The sequence below is a fragment of the Cervus elaphus genome, chromosome 17 (genome assembly GCF_910594005.1).
Source record: "Cervus elaphus chromosome 17, mCerEla1.1, whole genome shotgun sequence".
Classification (NCBI taxonomy): domain Eukaryota; kingdom Metazoa; phylum Chordata; class Mammalia; order Artiodactyla; family Cervidae; genus Cervus; species Cervus elaphus.
Window position 1 is genome coordinate 58,547,365 of NC_057831.1, and position 21,051 is coordinate 58,568,415.

Consider the following 21,051-nt stretch of genomic DNA (forward strand, 5'->3'; position numbering starts at 1 on the left):
TTTTTTTTTTTTTTCTTCAATAGTTCTACACTGAGCCGTTTTAACATTTCCTGCGTGCCCGCTAACCCGCTAAACTGGGTGCTATCAGCAACACAAAATTCTTGCTTTCAAGGAGATCACAGGGGACAAGTTGGAGAAGAAGGGTCCCTTGTGATTGATTCTGGGGAAGTCGAGGATCTCCAAGCAGTCCAATTATGCAGGGCCCTTCCACGTGAGGAGGGGCAGGCACAGGTGTCCGGGGTGCGAGAGGAGGAGCAACTCAGGAAAAAAGGAAGCGGGGGCCAAATCCCGCGGGAACTGCCCTCTGGCAGCGTTCCTCCCCCCGCCGCGCCCTTGGTTGCCACGGAGACCCGGGTCCTGGGCCGGCTGACTGCGGCAGACGGGGGAGGCCTACCTTTCCGCGGCCGGAGCCGGCGGGCCCACCAGCCTCGTGCTCCACCCGGCTCAGCTGCCGCCTTCGTGGAGACGACCGCGCGGGCGGGCGAAGCCCTGAGGCGCATCCTCCCTCAGGAACCCGAGCGAAGCGAGAGCCGGGGGTCGCGACCCCCCTGCCCCGACCCCGGCGGGTGGGAGAAGCTCATTTGAACCAAACTGCCTGCGCGGACCACCGCGGCAGCCCAGCAGTCCCGGGGCCGCCGAGGGCGTGTGTGAGATACCAGCCACCCGTGCCCGAAGTGCTGCCGCGGCTGCCGCGTCTCTGTTCCCAAAGCCCCGGGGAACATCCGCCCTCTGGGGTAAGGGAGGACTCGCGGGAGCCAGTGAAAGGAGCGCCCGAGGGGCCGCAGGTGCGGCTCTTGGGGGGAGCGCTGCGCCCAAACGGGCCTCCGTTAAGGTCTCGTCGCTTCGGAGGCCATTCGGAGCCGTCTCCACTCCTCTCCCTTTGTTAGTGTGTGGAGGTTTCCCGGCTCGACGTAAGGGATGCTCGGGGCGGCCAGGGAATGCCGCCGCTAGGTCTCTAGGGCCACACGAGGTGGGTCACCAAGTGTGGTCTTGCGGAAATAGTGGTTTAAGCGGGATAATCTTTTGTTTTCACAGAGCCGATGCTTGAACAGGGAAAACCATTTCCCGGAACATCTGAACTGTAATTCAAGCTTGAGTTACCTAGGACAGGCAGGGGGGCAAACATGTTTAACTCCGCAAATGAACTGGAGTTTTTGGAAGAAACAACTGCGGAGCTCTCCCAACTCTCTTCGCTGGCACTGGCAGGGGACCCAGCATGCAGCGACCACAGCTCAAGTGGTTCACCCGAAAAAACTGGCTATCCGGACTCCGTTTACATTCTGGCAGCGAACATTTTTCAGGGCACTAGACTCGAAAAGTCACCAGAGAAAGCCTTAATAAAGTATGGGAATGAGCCCTTGCCGTCCTCAACGGAATCCAAGGATGAATCCTTTCAGCGTTTGTCCTATGAGTTGGCTTTCAGTGCACTTAAGTGTGAGTAGTACCAGTTTTGACAGCCCTAAAAGAGAATAATGAGAGAATTTGTGAGGTGCATCCTCCTCGCACCCTCACACACATACACCAGCTTTTGTTTTTAGGCTTCTGAATATCTTTGGTCCGTTGCAGATGTCAAGCCTTTAAGGAGAGTTTCCAAAACAATCTCTCTCAGTCAGATATGTTTTCCACTGTAGATTTCCCTGTGCTTAGGTGGGTCAAAATTAAGATGATCATTTTCACTGCCATTTGCTTTTGTTTAGTTTTGGAAGCTTGTAAATTTATTCTTCCAAATTTTTGTAGAAATCCCTTTTAATTTGCCTCCAGGATTTGAGGTGTAATATTTCAGATTTCTTCGGTGGTGGGTAATTATCAACTTCTGAGTATGGAATTGATTCCAGTACAGAACCAAATATTTTTGCCATGAGAGCAGTCAAAGGGCCTGGAGACAGGTTTTAGGACTAGCTATCAACTGTAATACAGTATAAACTAAAGTTTGTATTGATTTGTATACTGACTGAAAAGAAGTTCCAGAAATGTTTGGAGTGTTAGCAGCATGGCTAAAATGATAAAACTTCCTAAAGAGACACCTAGAAAGGGCATTATATGCATCATTTACTTACTGTTAGTACTTTTTGGGCCTCGCACATCCTTGCTCAGAGTTGGTTAACAATTGTTCAGTTGAATTAAAATGTCCCATTAATTACTCAGCTATAAATGTGTGTTTTTGGTTGTCTACAGACATGATGTAGCTCAGCTCTGAAGCCAGCAATTTGTCATCACAGAGAAAAATTTGTGTGATGTTCAGAGGCAGCTTCTCTCTGAGTTTCATTTCTTTAGTTTCGGCTTGTGATATTTTTCTTAAAAAATCTGTCTTAGCCATTTTTCCCTCCTCCAGTTTAAACTTTCAGATTCTATTTCATCCCTTCCCTCCTCTTCTGTTTTGAAACTTAAAGACCAACCAGAGTGTTGTACTTTAAATCACGAGTCAAATTAACATTTGAAGATTTTCTCCTTGCAACAGTGAGATGCACACTAGGCATCTGTGTCAATTAATTGATGTTTAATGTTAATGCCAAAACTCTATTATAGACAATTTTTTCCTGATAAGAGTACTGAATCTTACCTTTGTGTGTGCTGTGTGTGCTTAATTGCTCAGTCATGTCCAACTCTTTGTGACCCTGTGGACTGTAGCCCACCAGGCTCCTCTGTCCAAGGGATTTTTCAGGCGGGAATACTGGAGTGGATTGCCTTTAGAAATCAGTAATAAAATTATTATTTTATTACTGAAATTATTTATTACTGAGATTATTCTTTGTAAAATTAATCCATTGATTAGATGGTCATGTTGTAATAATGTGTATGGTAGATTACTGTTTTCTTTCTCTCAATCTTTATTTCTGTTTTATGAAAGTGTCTTGTGACTGACATGTTTTAAAAACGCAGATCCCAGTTGGATAAATTATTGTCATTTGTTGTTGTTCAGTCACTCAGTTGTGTCCGACTCTTTGCGGCCCCATGGACCACAGTATGCCAGGCTTCCCTGTCCTTCACTATCTCCCGGAGTCTGCTCAAACTCATGTCCATTGAGTCGGTGATGCTGTCCAACCATCTCGACCTCTGTCATCCCCTTCTCCTCCTGGCTTCAGTCTTTCCCAGCATCAGGGTCTTTTCCAGATGAGTCGGCTCTTCACATCATGTGGCCAAAATATTGGAGCTTTAGTTTCAGCATCGGTCCTTCCAGTGAGTATTCAGGACTGATTTCTTTTAGGATTGACTGGTTTGATCTTGCAGTCCAAGGGGCTCTCAAGAGTCTTCTCCAACACCACAGTTCAAAACCATCAATTCTTCGGCACTCAGCTTTCTTTATAGTCCAACTCTCACATCCATACATGACTATTGGAAAAACCATAGCTTTGACTAGACAGACCTTTGTTGGCAAAGTAATGTCTCTGCTTTTTAATATGCTGTCTAGGTTGATCATAGCTTTTCTTCCAAGGAGCAGGCATCTTTTAATTTCATGGCTGCAGTCACCATCTGCAGTGATTTTTGAGTGCAAGAAAAAGCCTGTCACTGTTTCCATTGTTTCCCCACCTGTTCACCATGACGTGATGGGACCGGATGCCATGATTTTGGTTTTTTGAATGTTGATTTTTAAGCCAGCTTTTTCACTCTCTTTCATCTTCATCATAGGCCTTTATAAACCTACTTTTCCTTGAAATGTTCATTTTTATAAGTTCAAATTCTAAGATGAGATGGCTTTGGTTGTTTAATGATAATAATACCTTGCTTTAAATTATCATCTGAATAATTTCTGAATGTTCATATGGAATAAAGCTAGAATTCCTAAATGCAGTAGATTTCCAAGGTAATTAAGAGCCTGAATTTTGCTTTAAAATATTGGAGGTTTTTATATATTCCACTTTTGTCTTTTGTATTATCAGTGTTCTTTCAGTATTTTCACATGTGATATTTTATAAACTGAACATCTGGCTTTTATAGCATAGGTTCAGGGAATCACGGTTCAGGAAAGAAAATTCAGGATTTCTTCTCCAAGGTTTTATGGGAGCAGTAAAGCTGAAAAGGTTAATGCACAAACTAAAGAGAGCTTGGGTAATGATAATCTTTTTTAATTTTTATGATTTCCAGTTTTATTATTTGCCCTTTTGTTGATGTCCTTTGTGTGTAAGCTCTTTCAAAGCAGAGTGTGTTTTTCTGATTAATTGTTTAAAGGGTTCAGAATAATGATTTTTGAAATGATAACCACTATTCTTACTCTGCTAAATAAGACTCAAGGTCAGTTTTCTACTAAAGGTAATGAAGAGTAGTAATGAAGAGTAACCTATTCCTATTGTTTGACTTATGTCAGAGAAGTAGAGTATTAGCAGCTAATTTATTTTTTCAAAGAATCTCTGGATGTTTCAAGGACTACCAAATATTAAAACAGAAGAAAAACTGGCAAAATGATTTCTTAAAAAATAAATCAATGAACAACTCATTAAGAAAAAAAATTGAGGAAGAAGGTATTCCTGAAATTGTTGATCATCGGTTCAGTTCAGTTGCTCAGTTGTGTCTGACTCTTTGCGACCCCATGAATCACAGCACTCCAGGCCTCGCTGTCCATCACCAACTCCCGGAGTTCACCCAAACTCATGTCCGTCGAGTCGGTGATGCCATTCAACCATCTCATCCTCTGTTGTCCCCTTCTCCTCCTGCCCTCAATCTTTCCCAGCATCAGGGTCTTTTCAAATGAGTCAGCTCTTCGCATCAGGTGGCCCAAGTATTGGAGTTTCAGCTTCAACATCAGTCCTTGCAAGATCACCCAGGACTGATCTCCTTTAGGAGGGACTGGTTGGATCTCCTTGCAGTCCAAGGGATTCTCAAGAGTCTTCTCCAACACCACAGTTCAAAAGCATCAATTCTTCAATGCTCAGCTTTCTTCACAGTCCAACTCTCACATCCATAGATGACCACTGGAAAAACCATAGCCTTGACTAGACAGACCTTTGTTGGCAAAGTAATGTCTCTGCTCTTTAATATGCTGTCCTGGTTGGTCATAACTTTCCTTCCAAGGAGTAAGCATCTTTTAATTTCATGGCTGCAGTCACCATCTGCAGTGATTTTGGAGCCCCCCAAAATAAAGTCTGTTACTATTTCCACTGTTTCCCCATCTATCTGCCTTGAAGTGATGGGACCGGATGCGATGATCTTAGTTTTCTGAATGTTGATCTTATTTCTGGCTTAATTCTTTCTCCAACCTCTTCAGGTGTATATACTAATTGGTGACCTCTCAGTCCAAGGAATTGGTTGTGTCAGTAATCTGGTCATTTCAGAATCATGTAACCTGTCGGTGAAAAACCTGGCAAATGCTTTATGTATGATTGAGTTATGGCTTTGGGAATCACTTAACTGTAGTCACAGATTCCTAAGACCACCCTCAGGTTCAGTGATTCACTAGAAATACTCACAGAACCCAGCAAAGCTGTTATATTCATAGTTACAGTTTATTACAATGAAAGGATTAAGATTAAGGTCAGCACTGGGAAAATGTACACAGGACAAAGTTCAGAAGAGATCAGGTACAAGCTTTCTATTGTCTTTCTCAGGGAAGTCTTAGGGATAGTACTTAATTCTCCTAGCAACAGTGTTTGACAACATGAATGAAGGTTGTCAAAGTACCCTCCTTCCACGGATACAAAAACCCCATGTGCCTATATAATTATTCCTTTTTAAAATTGAAGTATAGTTGGTGGACAATATCCTGTTAGCTTCAGGTTACAGCTAAATTATCCAGTTACTTATTTTTTCAGATTATATTCCATTAGAGGTTATTACAAGATATTGAATACAGTTTCCTATGCTATACAATAAATTTTGTAACTTATCTATTTTACTTATAGTAGTTAATCCCTGTTACTCCCATATTCCTAACTTGTCCCTCCTTTCGTCTCTTGCCCCTTTAGTAACCAGCGTTTGTTGTCTATGTCTGTGATTCTGTTTCAGTTTTATATATAGATTCATTTGCATTATTTTTAAATTCTACATATAAGCGATAGCTTACTTGTATTTCTCTATCTGACTTCACTAAGTATAGTGTTCTATAGTTCCATCCATGTTGCTGCAAATGGCAGTAACATTCATTCTTTTTTATGACTGAGTAATATTCTGTTGTGTGTATATATACATACGTATACACACAACAATATATATATATATATATATTCTGCATCTTAAGTCAGTCATCTATTGATGAGCACTTGGGTTTTTTCCATGTCTTGGCTGTTGTAAATAATGCTGCTATGAACATTGGAGTGTGTGTATTTTTTTTTTTTAATGTTAAAAACTTTTATTTATTTGTTTGATTGAACTGGGTCTTAGTTTTGGCACGTGGGATCTTTGATCTTTGTTGTGGCATGTGAACTCTTCTTAGTTGTGACATGTGGGATCTAGTTCTCTGACCAGGGCTCAAACCCAGGCCCCTCCCAGGTATTGGGAGCACAGAATCTTAGCCGTTGGACACCAGAGAGGTCCCTGGAGTGCATATATCATCTTGAATTAGAGTTTTTGTCTTTTCTAGATATATACCCAGGAGTGGGATACTGATGATATAGATTTTCTTAAGGAGCCTCCATATGATTTTCCATAATGGCTACAACAATTTGCATTCCCACCAATAGTGTACAAGGGTTCCCTTTTCTCCACACCCTCTCCAGCATTTGTTATGTGTAGACTTTTTGATGATAGTCATTCTGACTAATGTGAGGTGATATCTCATTGTGGATTTGATTTGCATTTCTGTAATGATTAGTGAAGTTGAGTATCTTTTCGTTGCCTGTTGGCCATCTGTATATCTTCTTTGGAGAAATGTCTACTTGGGTCTTCCGCCCTGTTTTGATTGGATTGTTTGTTTTTTTGCTACCTGTTTTATGAACTCTTTGTTTATTTTTAATATGAAGCCCTTGCTGGTCATTTTTTTACAAATCTTTTCTCCCATTCCATAGGTTGTGTTTTTGTTTGGTGAATGGTTTCCTTTGCTGTACAATCTTTTGACCAATTAGGTCTGGTTTCTTTTTTTTTTTTGACCTGGGGAAATTGACCTAAGAAAATATTGCTGCTATTTATGTCCAAAAATGTTTTGTCTTAGTTCTCTTTTAGGAGTTTTATGGTGTCATGTGTGGTATTTAGGTCTTTAGGCCATTTTGAATTTATTTTTATGGATGGTGTGAGGGAGTGCTGTAATTTTATTGATAGAAATAGCTGTCCAGTTTTTCTAACACTGCTTGCTGAAGAGGCTGTCTTTTCTCCATTGTATATTCTTGCCTTCTTTGTCAGCTTAGACGAGCTGACCATAGGTATGTGGGTTTTTTTCTGGATTGTCTGTTCCATTCCACTTATCTTTATGTCTGTTTTTGTGCTAATACTAAGCTACTTTGGTTACTGTGGTTTTGTAGTATATTCTGAAATCTGGTAGGGTTATACCTTCAGCTTTGTTCTTTTTTCTTAGGGTTGCTTTGGCAGTTCTGGACCTTTTTTGGTTCCATATACATCTTAGGATTATTTGTTCTAGTTCTTAAAAAATGTCATGGGTATTTTGATAGGGATTGCATTAAATCTGTGCAGAGCTTTAGGTAGACTGACCACTTACTTTAGCAATACTAATTCTTCCAATACAGGAGCATGGACTATTATTCCATCTCTTTGAATTATCTTCAATTTCCTTTATCAGTGTTTATAATTTTCAGTGTATAGGTCTGTCACCTACTTGTTTAAGTTTATTCTTAGCTGTTTTTAATGCAATAAATGAGATAACTTTTTTTTTTTAAACTTTCTCTTTCATCGTGTAAAGAACTACAATAGATTTATGTATTTGGCTACCTTGCTGAATTCATTTATTAATTCTAATAGTTTTTGTGTGAAGACTTTAGGGTTCTCCATGTACAGTATCATATTATATCCAAGTAGTGACAGTTCTACTGCATCCCTTCCAATTTGAATACATTTTGCTTTGTTTATTTGGCTGTGTTGGGTCTTTGTTGTGGCGTGCAGGATCTTCATTGAATCATGGGGGTCTTTTGTGTGGCACACAGACTCTCTAGTTGCGGCTCAAAACCTTAGTTGCTCCATGGCATCTGGGATCTTAGTTCCCTGACCAAGAATTGAACCCACGCCCCCTGCACTAGAAGCAGATTCTCAACAACTGGACCATCAGGGAAGTCTTGATTTCATTGTTGAACTCATTGGGTTTTTAGTAGCATGTTGTTTAGTTTCCATATGTTCATTCTTTTCCAATTTTTCTTTCTGTGATTGATTTCTGGTTTCATAGAATTTTTGTCAGAAAAGCTGCTTGAAATAGTTTCTACCCTTTTAAATTCATGGAGTCTTGTTTTATGACTTAGTATGTGATCTATTCTGATGTTCCATGTGCCCTTGAAAAGAATCTGTCTTCTGGTTTTTTTGGATATAGTGTTTTGTAGATATCAGTTAAGTTCAAATGATTGTGTCATTTAGAACCTCTGTTACCTTATTGAGTTTTTTCTCTGAATAATCTCTCTATTGATGTCAGTGGGGTGTTAAGGTCCTTTATTATTGTATTATCATCATGGAGTGTTAAGGTCTATTATTATTGTATTATTGTTGGTTTCTCCCTTTATGTCTGTTAGTATTTCTTTTTAATATCTATTTAGGTGCTTCTCTATTGAAGGCATTTATGTTAACAAGCATGTTATCTTCTTGCATTGATCCCTTTATCATTATATAATGCCCTTCTTTGCTTTTCTTTATGGGCTTTGTTTTAAAATTTATTTTGTCTGATGTGAATATGGCTATCCCTGCTTTCTTATTGTTTCCATTTTCTTGAGCTGTTTATTTTTTATCTCCTCCCTTTTGGTCTGTGTAGGTCTTTCACCCTGAAGTGAGTCTCATGTAGGCAGCATATTGCAGGTTCTTGGTTTGGTTTTGTTTTTCCATTCAATCTGACACTCTGTGTCTTTTGATTGGAGCATTTGTCCATTGACATTTGAGGTAATTATGGATAGGTATGTACTAATTGCCATTTAATCCTTGTCGTTATAACAAATGGAACACTCATGTGCCCTGTGGAGGTTTCAAAATATGTCTGTATGTTTTTACTTATTACCTTTGTAATTATCCCTGTGACCAGAATGCTGTCTCATCCTGAATCTTTACATGGGTAACTCCTTATCATTTGGGTGTTAGATTAAGTGTCATCTTATCAGTGTCTTCACTAGTGAGTTTTATCAAATATTTAAATAAGAAGTAACACCAATTTAGTGCAAACTATTCCAGACTAGAAGAAGAGGGGATATTTCCCACAAATTTTATAAAAGCCAACATAACCCCGATACCAACACTGACAAAGATATTATGAAGAGAAAATTATAGGCCAATATCCTTCATGAACATAAGCATAGAACAAAAATCCTAAATAAAATGTTAGCAAATTAAATTCAACAGTACATAAAAGGATAAGACATTATTAATTAGATCCTCTTTAATGTTTTTCAAGGATATAAATTAGAGATTGAAATTCCTTTATCACTACCTCAGTTATTCAGATAATGCTCCTTGGACTATGACTCCATGTGGAGCCTGGGCTTTCCTGGTGGCTCAGTGGTAACGAATCTACTTACCAAGGCAGGAGATGTGAGTTCGATCCCTCATCTGAGAGATCCTCTGGAGGAGGGCATGCCAACTCACTCCAGTATCCTTGCCCAGGGAAATCCCATGGACCGAGGAGTCTATGGGGTTGCAAAGAGTCGGACACAGCTTAGCAAGTAAACAATAAACAACACCACCACCATGTGGAGCCTGGGTCACAGGGGTCTAGGATTCATAAAGATTACAGATACTTCATTATGCCATTGTAATTTGGGTCTTTATCAAGAATTAAGGTTTATTTTGGATATGAAAGTAAAAGTACTTTGCAGTATTGGCTAAAGTGTGTTTTGATTCTAGAGTTTTCATTTTCAGCTTTGGTATTTTCATAACAGACATTTTCTTTGTTTTGTAGATCAAGATATTTTGGAAACTATATTAATAGACAGCTATATCTTCCCAAGTACCACAATAGTAAGTGTATAACTTTTATAAAATTAGCTGTCTCATGAGTGTTATTTAGAAAGTACTAAAAATAAGCCTTGGGATTTAAATAACTAGTTTGTTTAATGCTAAGACATCTTCAAAACACAGCCTTAACTCTTTCCTACTTCTAAGTTTCTAATATAGATCCTACTCCTTTCATTTTGATGAACATGCCAGAAATTGTCCTTTTTGAAAGTCTTATTTTTTACTGAATTTTTTTTTCTAGTTTGCAGTCCTTTTCTGTCGCCCAGTTTAATCAGATGATGTGAAAATAGTCATACTCCTGCTCTCTTGAAAAATAATGGAATGGGAAATATTGCTGTTAGATATTATTTGTATGCTATTTCTTCTTTGTGTTTCCCCTTGGTAGCCACATCATTTGAACAGTCTTATCATTGTGATGCTATATGATTTCCAAGACAGAAAATTTCAAGCTCGTCTCCTTTCTGATAATGAAGCATCTATAGCAGAAGTTCTAGAAGTGGAGAACCTTCTTAACAGGTAACTGTGAAGGTTAAAAGGATGTTTTATATGAATTTGTGATTAGTATTTCACTGGTGAAATAGTATACAATATAATGTGTGGATAAGGGTTAAAATTTTATAGAGAAAAAATGTATAAGTTCATAAGTTTCTTGAGTTCCTTTAAAAACAGATCTTGAACAAAGTAAATATTCTACTTAAATTCAAGTTGTTTTAAAAGCTTGAATTGTAAGATCCAACTTGTAAGTATTTGGAAAATCATGAAAAATTCCGACAATTCTTAGCACGTGCATAACTTATACTTCATTTGAAACAGCTATTATTTATTTACTTGGCTTTGTTTACAGCTCTTAAAAAAAACTAACGTATCAAACAAGAAAATTCCAATTAGATAAGAACCCACCACTTTGCCAAATTGAGAAAAGAAGAATCTATAGCTTTTACAACTTAATGTCAGTAGTTAAGAACAAAACTAACATATTTAAAATTTGTTTTCCTTTCACCCTAAACATCAACAGAAGCCTAGCATGAGGACGATAATAGCACCTACCTAAAAAGGTGGTTGGGAGAACTAATGAAAGTAACGTGTGTAAAATGCTGAGCCAGAGCCAGACACACAGTGGATGATAGCAGATGGCCATTCATGAAAGCCGCTGTTGTTAGGGCTTCAGGGTCCCAGCTCCCCGGCCAGGAGTGGAGCCCCTGCCTCCTCCTGTGGAAACGCAGTGTCCTAACCGGACCAGCAGAGAAGTCTCCTGTGCTCTCACGCCTTAACAGAGAGCACAGCATGGCAAGCGAGCAGGCCTGTAGGGAGATGTTACCTGGTGAAGGGTCTGGAACAGTTCATGTCTCATTTTATATTGTTAGGGAACACGCGAGCAGTTTCATTTTGAAGGTTGAGACCAAAAGAGTCACTGAGTGGAGTTATAGTGATAACTTACCTTTATTGAAGAACACTTAATATGTATCAATCACTATTACAAGAAGCTGTTCACATAATAATTCTTCGAAGTGAATATTGTTACCAACCTGTATTTTTACACAGAGGAAAACTGAAGCACAGACATGTTAAAGGAACCTGTCTAATGCCATAGAGCTAGAAAGAGAAGTGCCAGAATTCAAATTCAGGAAGGCTAACTCTAGAGAACTTCCCTGTGGCTCAAACGGTAAAGAATCTGCCTGCAGTGCAGGAGACCCAGGTTCGATCCCTGGGTCAGGAAGATCCCCTGGAGAAGGGAATGGCTATCCACTCCAGTATTCTTGCCTGGAGAATCCCAAGGACAGAGGAGCCTGGTGGGCTACAGTCCACAGGGCCCCAAAGAGTCAGACACAACTGAGTGACTAACACTTTCACTTTCACTTCAGAGCTCAAGATTTAACCATTTATATGCTACTGTTCCTTCCACTTAAGCTGGTGAATCTTGGGTAAAGTATGCTAGACGATGACATATATGACATAGTAATATGTCAGTTGTAGCCATGAGAAATTTGGGGATGGAGAAAAGCAAAAGCAATTGAATGTAGGTACCTTAGATAAGCAAGGATCTTGCTCCTGTTTACTACATAAGTTCCTGGGCAACCACTTCACCCCCCATACCAGTGCTAGGGAACCTGCCTTTGAGGATGGGTACCTAGGATGGGTGCAGATACACTGGAGAAAAAGTGGTGGGGCATTGTGCTTTGAGACGAGCTCTGAGTTTCAGCTTTCCTGAACTGCTTTCAGTTTCCACTTGACTTAGGACTAAGGCGATTCTCATGGAAATAGCAGCTTAGTCTTAGTGTGCGTAATGAGAGCTGAGGTTAGGCTAAAGCAGCCAGGAAAGCCACAGAGCTCTAACCAAGCAAGAAAGACCAGACTGTGGTTTCAGCAGCAGCAGATTCTTAGCTGAGAATGCTAGCAAGGCAGGTAGGAAATAGGACAAGCAAAGACCATGGCTCACGAGGCCAGAAGAACCGGAAGATACTATTGTCTAAGGTTCCTGATTCCTCAGATTTTTACTTTTCCCTGTAATACATACCGTGCTATCTCCTGCCTGGAGGAGGTTATCTGGTTACGTTCCTGTCAGTGCAACAGAAACTACCCGAACCAATCGAGCTTCATATAATACAGATCTTATTCCCACATTAGTTATTTTATATCCAATTCATAGTATGTTATAGGAGAAATGTGTGTATTTAGTGGTTTAATTGAAGAGAATAGTAGTGTAATATGCCAGTATAATGGTAACACTGAGAAAATCCATGTATAATGAGAAAGATAATGCTGAGAAAATACATGTATAAAGATAACCGAGAAGGTTTTAATCAAGAATCACAGCTTTCAAGTAATAGAAGCTATTTTCAGTTAGCATGAGCAAAAATGGAAAATGTTCTTAAATAGATCCTGGAATGTCTCATGCAGTTCAAAGACTCAGGAAGAGGATGAAATCAGGAACTGGAAAGATGTCAGGATTTTCTTTGCCTCTTTTTTTCTGCTTCTCTCTTAATATCTGCTTCATTCTCCTTTTCTCTCCTGATTTGCCTTCTCTGTTTCTAGCCTACAAGGAAAAAGCCTTACTGCTGTACCCCAGGTCTTAAGCTTACTTATTACACTTGTATGTTAGTTTCTTCACTTAGATTAATTTATTATCTCTACACCCAATTCTAAATTCTACCCCTTCCAGGGAATTTGACTCCTCGTGGGTCAAGTGCACTCCCTTGGGCCAGTCCTCCATAGCTAATGGAGTAGAATTCTGAACTCAGAATGTTGGAGGCCAGCCTCTATAGATCATCTAGGTCTTAGGGCTGGGCAGTATTGTCCCCAGGGCAGTAGAATCATTTTAAGCTTGAAGTATACCTTAGTATGTTTCTACCAAGACGATGAAGACTAATTTTAAGAGGTGATAGAAGAAGCAGTTATTTAACAAGAAACTGAATGAGAATCACTTTCTCCTTATAAAAATTGTGTTTGATCTTTGTTGTTGTCTCTACCCCAGGTCCTTGTGTTTTATCCCTCTGTGTACGAACCGGTATCTTTTTCTTCGTTTGTTTATGGCTCTAGGGATAGAGCCCAAGATGAACCTATTATCATTCATTTATTTATTATTTTTGTCTGTGCTGGGTCTTTGTTGCTGCACGGGCTATTCTTCAGAAGTCCACGGGCTTCTCATTTTGATGGCTTATCGTGGTGGCTTCTCTTGTGGAGCACAGGCTCTGGGGCGCTCAGGCTTCAGTAGTTGTGGCCCATGGGCGCAGTAATTGCAGTTCTTGAGCTCTAGAGCACAGGCTCAGCAGTTGTGGTATGTGGGTTTAGTTGCTCTGTGGCATGTGGGATCTTCCCAGATCAGGGATGAACCCATGTCTCCTGCATTGGCAGGCAGGTTCTTTACTGCTGAGCTACCAGGGAAGCCCTATCTTTTTGATACATGCAAGGGCTTTAAGAACTCATTTCTTGTACAAATGCAACTATCTTTGAAATAGTGTGACCGGATTAAATAAAAGGAGACCGCAGCTTCTTCCTTTCTTTCTCTGCATGCCTCATACTACCTCAAGAATCTGATTCTGCCAGATAATTTGTTGGACTTTGGTGAGGCAAAACTAGAAAATGGACAGTGAAATTAGAAAATGGGCAGTGAAAGACTGGAGAAGCAATAGGAGAGGAAGAACTGAGTAGCCCTTCCTCCGAAATCACCCAAAACTGTCCTGTTACAGTCAAGGCACCACCAGCTTCTTAGATATTACCCTTGATTCTTCTTTCCTGCCCTCCCCGGCGCCCCGGCCATACCTGTTACATCGAGGTCTGTGACTCCAGTTGGAGGCCGTATGCTGAATGTGGCTACTTGTTTCCGTTTCCACGCCTACTGTCCAAACCCAGGCCATTTATCATCTGTCACTTGGACTACTGCGCTAGCTTCTTCATTCCCTGCCTGTAACTCTTCCTTCTTCACAGTATCTTCCATAGATAAAGTGATCTTTTAAAAACGTAGTTATATAGTCATGACAGAGTGTCTTGGATCAAACTTATTCATTCCTCCTATAAATAACTGTGCATGCTAAGTCGCTTCAGTTGTATCCAGCTCTTTGCAACCCTATGGACTGTAGCCTGTCAGGCTCCTCTGTCCATGGCATTTTCCAGGCAAGAATACTGGAGTGGGTTGCCATTTCCTTCTTCAGAGGATCTTCCAGACCCAGGGGTCGAACCCGCATCTCTTACATCTCCTGCATTGGCAGGCATGTTCTTAAGCACTAGCAGCCACCTGGGAAGCCCCTATAAATAACTAGATGGACAAAATATATGAGGCAAAGATTTTGGACATTAGACAAAAAGCAGCACAGAAATTTAATCCTTGAGAAAATGAAAACAAATGAGGTGAGCCCTAGAATAGTCCTGGCTTTATGCTTACAGGTACTTTCCAGCTGCAATGCAGGAAGGAGGATCTCTAGAGAAAACTGTAGTCTTACTAAATTAACAAAACAGAGATCAGAGTTTTGGTATGATCATTTTTCTTCTTGATTTTATTAATGTGGTAAGGTTATTTACCTTGAATGATTCATGAATGTTAATTCATGGATTTGGGGGATAAATTACATTTGCTAAGATATCCCTTTTCTTCTATTCCCAATTTTCTCATTCACATAATGCTTTAGTTTCTCATATGCCAAAATGCTTCTGAACACTTGTTCATGGGGTTTTATCTCTCATATTCTTTCCACCTCTTCTTTGGAAACTCTTAGCCCATTTTACTTACTTAGTGAATATTGTGAAACAGTTCTCAGTATGATGTCTGATTTTTTTTTTTTCCCCCTTTGGGAAATTCAAGCAGTTCACTGAAGATTATCTTTTGGCATTAAGAAAATGATTTATATTTAAAGAGAGCCACATTTCTTTTGTGTTAGGCATTACTAATGGCACTTCAAAACTTGAGACATTTTGAGAATTCCCTGGTGGTCTAGTGGTTAGGACTCAGTGCTTTTACTGCGGAAGGCCTGAGTTCAGTTCCTTGTTGGGGAACTAAAATCCCACAAACCACGTGGCACAGCAAAAAACGAAGACAAAACCCACCGCCACCAACAGCAAAACACAAAACAAAACAAAAAACCCCTTGAGATCATTTGTTCTTTGTATATAAAATTTCTGATAATTTTAAGCTAAAAAGGAATAAAACCCATTTCTTTTAAAAAATAAACTAACAGAAAATGGTGTACTAGGTAGGATTCCTTTTTGACAACCAGACAGGAGTCCAACTCAAACTAGATTGGGCAAAAGAGAAATTTTATTATAAAGTATCTCACCCAAGAGTTGCACAGTGAGGCTTGCGGGAAGGACGTGGCTGCTTCTCCCACCTGCGCCCTGTGACTCGGGCGCCCTCGGGACTCTCTTCCACTCTGGTCTCTGCCTCGCTTCAGCTTCCTTCTTACATCTCCTCTTTCTCTTTGTAGAGTGGGAAACTTGGCTGCTGTCAACTCAGCACCACAAACCAGAAAGACTGACTTGGCGCTCTGTTACTACATACAAAAATTCACTTGACTGGTTTGGGTCAAGTGCCCACCCTCTGCCGATCCGCTGTGGTCAAGGAGACAGAGTCAGTGCACAATACCTCCCAGTGATTTAGGCCATAAGATTAAAAAAGAATCATTGGGTTTTCATTTTATGCTAACCAGTTCTTGTTTTTCTTTCCTGTTATTTGTAACTACGAGATATGAGATAATCAGAACTGGGAAGGACTTGATACCAGTTCATGAAAGCTCCTTGATCTTGTCAAGACTGCACTCTCGCCATCTCTGAAAACACAGACTGACCTATAGAGAGTGCCCCAGGCACGGTGCTTGGTGACTCGCGTGGTATCAAGTGAAACTCACTCAGTCGTGTCCAGCTCTTTGCGACCTCATGGACTATACAGTCCATGGAATTTTCCAGGCCAGAATACTGGAGTGGGTAGCCTTTCCCTTCTCCAGGGGATCGTCCCAATCCAGGGTTTGAAGCCAGGTCTCCCACACTGCAGGCAGATTCTTTACCAGCTAAGCCACCAGGGAAGCCCCATGATGCTAATCCCCACAGTAATAGCAAGGTAAACTGGTCACATTCTACAGATGAGAAAACTGAGGCTGGTGAGAGCATCATACCTGAGGTCACACAGCTAGTAAGTGACAGAGCCTGAATTTAACTTCAAGTTTGTCTGACTCCAAGCCCTTCATCTTTGCTACATAAAATTTGTCTTTCAACCAGCAGTTGTTATAAACAATTAAGATATACAACAATAGAGAGACAGCAAAACCTGAAAAAAAAGAAGCAGAATTATTGGGTTTCCATTTTTAAAAATTTGGGGGGGATTCCCATTTTCAAATATGGCAAATTTTAACTTTAGACTTCAAAAACTTGAAATAGAATTATAGAGTATTATAATTCTAAATCTAATTGTTAATTTTTCAAGTGGGAAATTGATAGTCTTGTCTTCAATGCAGTAGTTACCAAGAATGGATTTTCTATCTCTAGTTTTAAGACAAAATTGGCTGCAGCATTGGCAAGATGTCGAATCAAACATGATGCCCTTTCAATTTACCACATTCTTCCAGAAACAGTTAGGAACCAAGAATTAAGGGCCTCCACTTTGCCGCTTTATGCTTGGATAAATACTTGTAAAATCAGGTAAGAGTTCTAATCAATTTCTTTACTCAAGTCACTTGCCTTTCAAAATAATATGATAAAAGTATTACCTTTTTAATGGATGAGGGGCTCATCTGAGGGAGTGAGTGGGAATTATAGTTTCATTCAGGATTTTATCACCAGATTACCAAAAGTAATTTAATAAATGTGTTAACTTTTTTGTCTCTAATTTTTTTTCCAGCTTACTGATGGCTTAAATTATAAGTTCCATTAGGTGCCATATATGCAATGATACTTGTATTTATTGTAGGAACAAGATGCTGATATTAAATACATTTTTATGTATTACATTTGTAATTATAACCCTGTATTTACAGCCCTGAAGAAGTTTATTACACTTTGAAGAAAAATGGCTATAATAAAGTCAAATCTGTATTGCATATTGATAGTAAAGTCTTTGCTGTGGATCAGCATTGCTCTGATGTCTTAATTTTTCCATCTCATCTTAAAAGTGATCTTCTAAATATAGATCTTTTTAAAGATTATAAACTTATATTTCAGGTAAACAAATTTTTACTTTCACTGTGGTTCTCAATATTGTGATTCTCTCAATAATCCTGCTCACTCACAGAATTCCTCTACTTAAAAATAAAACCTAAGAAATTGATTATATTTTGTATAGGTTGTCAAGGTTTATAAGGCCTAATTTCCACATAGAAGTATAAAATTAATACTGCTACATCAGTGTTCCTGTCGTACTTTGGCATCTTTGCCCCATGTGAAGTGGGCATATTGCACGGAACATATTCTCCTTCCAAGACACCATAGATGGGGGATCTTGTATTGCATATAGCTGAAAAGCTATATTTTTCTCTCCCAAGGGAGGATTCAAGAGAAGGCATGGTGATTCCCTTTTCTCTCTTCATTTCTGGGGAAGATGCTAGTGCCAGCCTGCATTTGAAAATGCAATGTGTAATACGTTCCCATTATCTCTTTATTAGTCTTACAGCTTTGATTTGTAAGATACGTATAATGGCTATCAATACAGGAAGAGAATGTGAGTTATAATGGTATTTCAGTAGAATGAAAAATAAAAGGTTCAAGAAATTGAGTTAAATTAATTTTTATGTCCTTAGATTCCAGTTCTTGCCTCAGACTCCCTTTGACCTTGTAAGGTTCATCCCTTCACGGTACCTGCGTTCTTGGGTGGTGTCTCTTGGCCTTATCTTGCGGTGGCACCTTATTGAGCACTGAGATCAGCTGCATAAACTCATCTGCTTAGCCCCCTTTTTAAACTTGCCAACCATCTCACTTTTAATCTCTGTGAGCTAGCAGCCAGTTAGATGACAATGTGATGGGGAAGAAAGAATGGCAGTGGCAGATGAGTACATTTTCATGAAGGTTTAAGAATGGGAGCTAAGGCAGGACATCAGTAATCTATTAGTCACATTTGGGGAGTTTGGCATTGCCTTATCACTATCAGTTCAGTTCAGTTGCTCAGTTGTGTCTGACTCTTTGTGACCTCGTGGACCGCAGCACGCCAGGGTTCCCTGTCCATCACCAGCTCCCGGAGCCTACTCAAACTCATGTCCATCGCATTGGTGATGCCGTCCAACCATCTCATCCTCTGTCGTCCCCTTCTCCTCCTGCCTTCAATCTCTCCCAGCATCGGGGTTTTTTTCCAGTGAGTCAGTTCTTCACATCAGGTGGCCAAAGATTTCCTTTAGGACGGACTGGTTGGATCTGCTTGCAGTCGAAGGGACTTTCAAGAGTCTTGTCCAACACCACAGTTCAAAAGCATCAATTCTTCAGTGCTCAGCTTTCTTTGTAGTCCAACTCTCACATCCATACATGACTACTGGAAAAACCATAGCTTTGACTGGACAGACCTTTGTTGGTAAAGTAATGTCTCTGCTTTTTAATATGCTATCTAGGTTGGTCATAGCTTATCTTCCAGGGAGCAAGCATCTTTTAATTTCATGGCTGCAGTCACCATTTACAGTGATTTTGGAGCCCCCAGAAATAAAGTCTGTCACTGTTTCCATTGTTTTCCCATCTATTTGCCTTGAAGTGATGGGACCAGATGCCATAATCTTAGTTTTCTGAATGTTGCGTTTTAAGCCAACTTTTTCATTCTCCTCTTTCACTTTCATCAAGAGGCTCTTTAGTTCTTCACTTTCTGCCATAAGGGTGGTGTCATCTGCATATCTGAGGTTATTGATATTTCACCTAGCAATCTTGATTCCAGCTTGTGCTTCATCCAGCCCAGCATTTCACATGATGTACTCTGCATATAAGTTAAATAAGCAGGGTGACAATATAGAGCCTTGACGTGCTCCTTTCCCAATTTGGAACCAGTCTGTTGTTCCATCACTATATAACAGTTAAATGATAACAGTCATAATTTAAGCTAAACCAATTTTGTTTGTTAATTTTATAAATATAAACATATAAATTTATAAAGTTTATAAATATAAACTGCTAACTTTATATTTTAACATATAGTTAAGGTGTTTTAAACTCAAAATGAGCTAGAGAACCTCAAGATTTCTGCCAATACCTTGTTTTACCTAAACCCTTTGAAATTCTAATCACACTCTTATCTTGTAGGACAAATCTCGAAGTCTCGCTGTCCATTCTGTAAAGGCTTTATTAAATATGGATGATGATATCTTAATGGTCAATACAGGTTCTTGGTACACAGTTGCCCATATGTCAATCTTAACAAATAACAATACTTCAAAAATATTTGTGTGTGGAGTACGATCACAAGCTAAGGATCCTGACCTAAAGAACCTTTTCACAAAAATGGGATGTAAAAGTATGTACAAATACTTATTTCCTTGGTGTTATGTTCTGTAAGACTTAGAAATGTTAAAAATATTTGAATTTGTTATTTTTTTGTAATGCAAAACTCTGTATATGAAATATACTCCTAAAATCCCCACTATATCAGACTATATCCCCACATCAGACTACTGTTGCTTAATATTAGTTAAACAACTGCAGTTTAAATTAATGAATATATTGGCACTTTGGTATATTGCTTAATGTTGAGCTACTACATAATTTGAGGTTCAAACAATAATTAAAGTAAGTGGTAGAAATTGTCATCTCTTAAAACATAAGAACACAATCACAGGAGCACTTAAGGGATAAAGCTAATATCTAGGACCAGTTTCTAAGTCCTTAGGCTTCTTATTTTTAAAAAATGTTTCTATTGGATCAAGCTGTGACAAAAGATAACATTTTATTATAGGTTCAGTGGAGCTGGAAACCTAATCTTTTGACAGATTCACAGGGTCAGAGAGACAGTAAGTAGAATTCAGGGCTTAACGTGGAGAGGTAGACTGTAAATTCCCAGGATTTCATTGGAGCACAGAAGTACACTCTGAGTAGTGATCAGTCCTTTGATGAACTAAAGCCCAAATTCCAGTCATCTCAGTTCCCAATTGAATTAAGGTGATGTAAGATTGCTGGTCCCAGGCTTCGCTGCGTACCAGAGGCAAAAGTAAATTCTCTTTGGAAGAAAGTAGCAATATCCTGAGTCTCATATTATCTCCTAAATTTTTTCAAATACAGTGTTTGGCACTCAAAAAAAAAAAAAACAAAAACCCAAGATAGAAGAAAGATGTGGGTGAAATAAAAAGAAAAATACTGCAGTAGAAGAAAGCCCACAGAAGTTCCAGGTGCTGGAGATACCAGATGTGGATTTATGATTAGTATGCTGAAAAGAATAAATGGCAAGTTGTAGAATTCCAGCAAAGAACTAGAAACTTTTAAAAAGCCAGAACTTTTAAAAACTTTTAGAGCTTTTAAAAAGCCAGAAGAAAAATCTAGAACTGAAAATACAATATGTGAAATTAAGAAATAGATAGATTTTAACAGTAAATTAGTACTAAAAGGAGGAATCAGTGAACTGATGAGTCAGAAGAAACTATCCAGTCTGAA

General features: G+C 39.4%; 1 protein-coding gene across 1 annotated transcript in view; it reads left to right on the plus strand.

The window, feature by feature from the left end:
* Positions 1-269: 269 nt before the first annotated feature.
* NSUN7 (NOP2/Sun RNA methyltransferase family member 7) overlaps positions 270-21,051 on the plus strand; it is a 37,422-nt gene continuing 16,640 nt past the window's right edge. Inside the window, exons 1-7 of the mRNA XM_043871225.1 lie at positions 270-734; positions 1,036-1,434; positions 9,965-10,023; positions 10,406-10,536; positions 16,990-17,142; positions 17,478-17,661; positions 19,711-19,921. Of these exons, the coding sequence (XP_043727160.1) occupies positions 1,125-1,434; positions 9,965-10,023; positions 10,406-10,536; positions 16,990-17,142; positions 17,478-17,661; positions 19,711-19,921 (1,048 nt within the window). The 5' untranslated portion in view covers positions 270-734; positions 1,036-1,124. The remainder of the gene's footprint in view (positions 735-1,035; positions 1,435-9,964; positions 10,024-10,405; positions 10,537-16,989; positions 17,143-17,477; positions 17,662-19,710; positions 19,922-21,051) is intronic.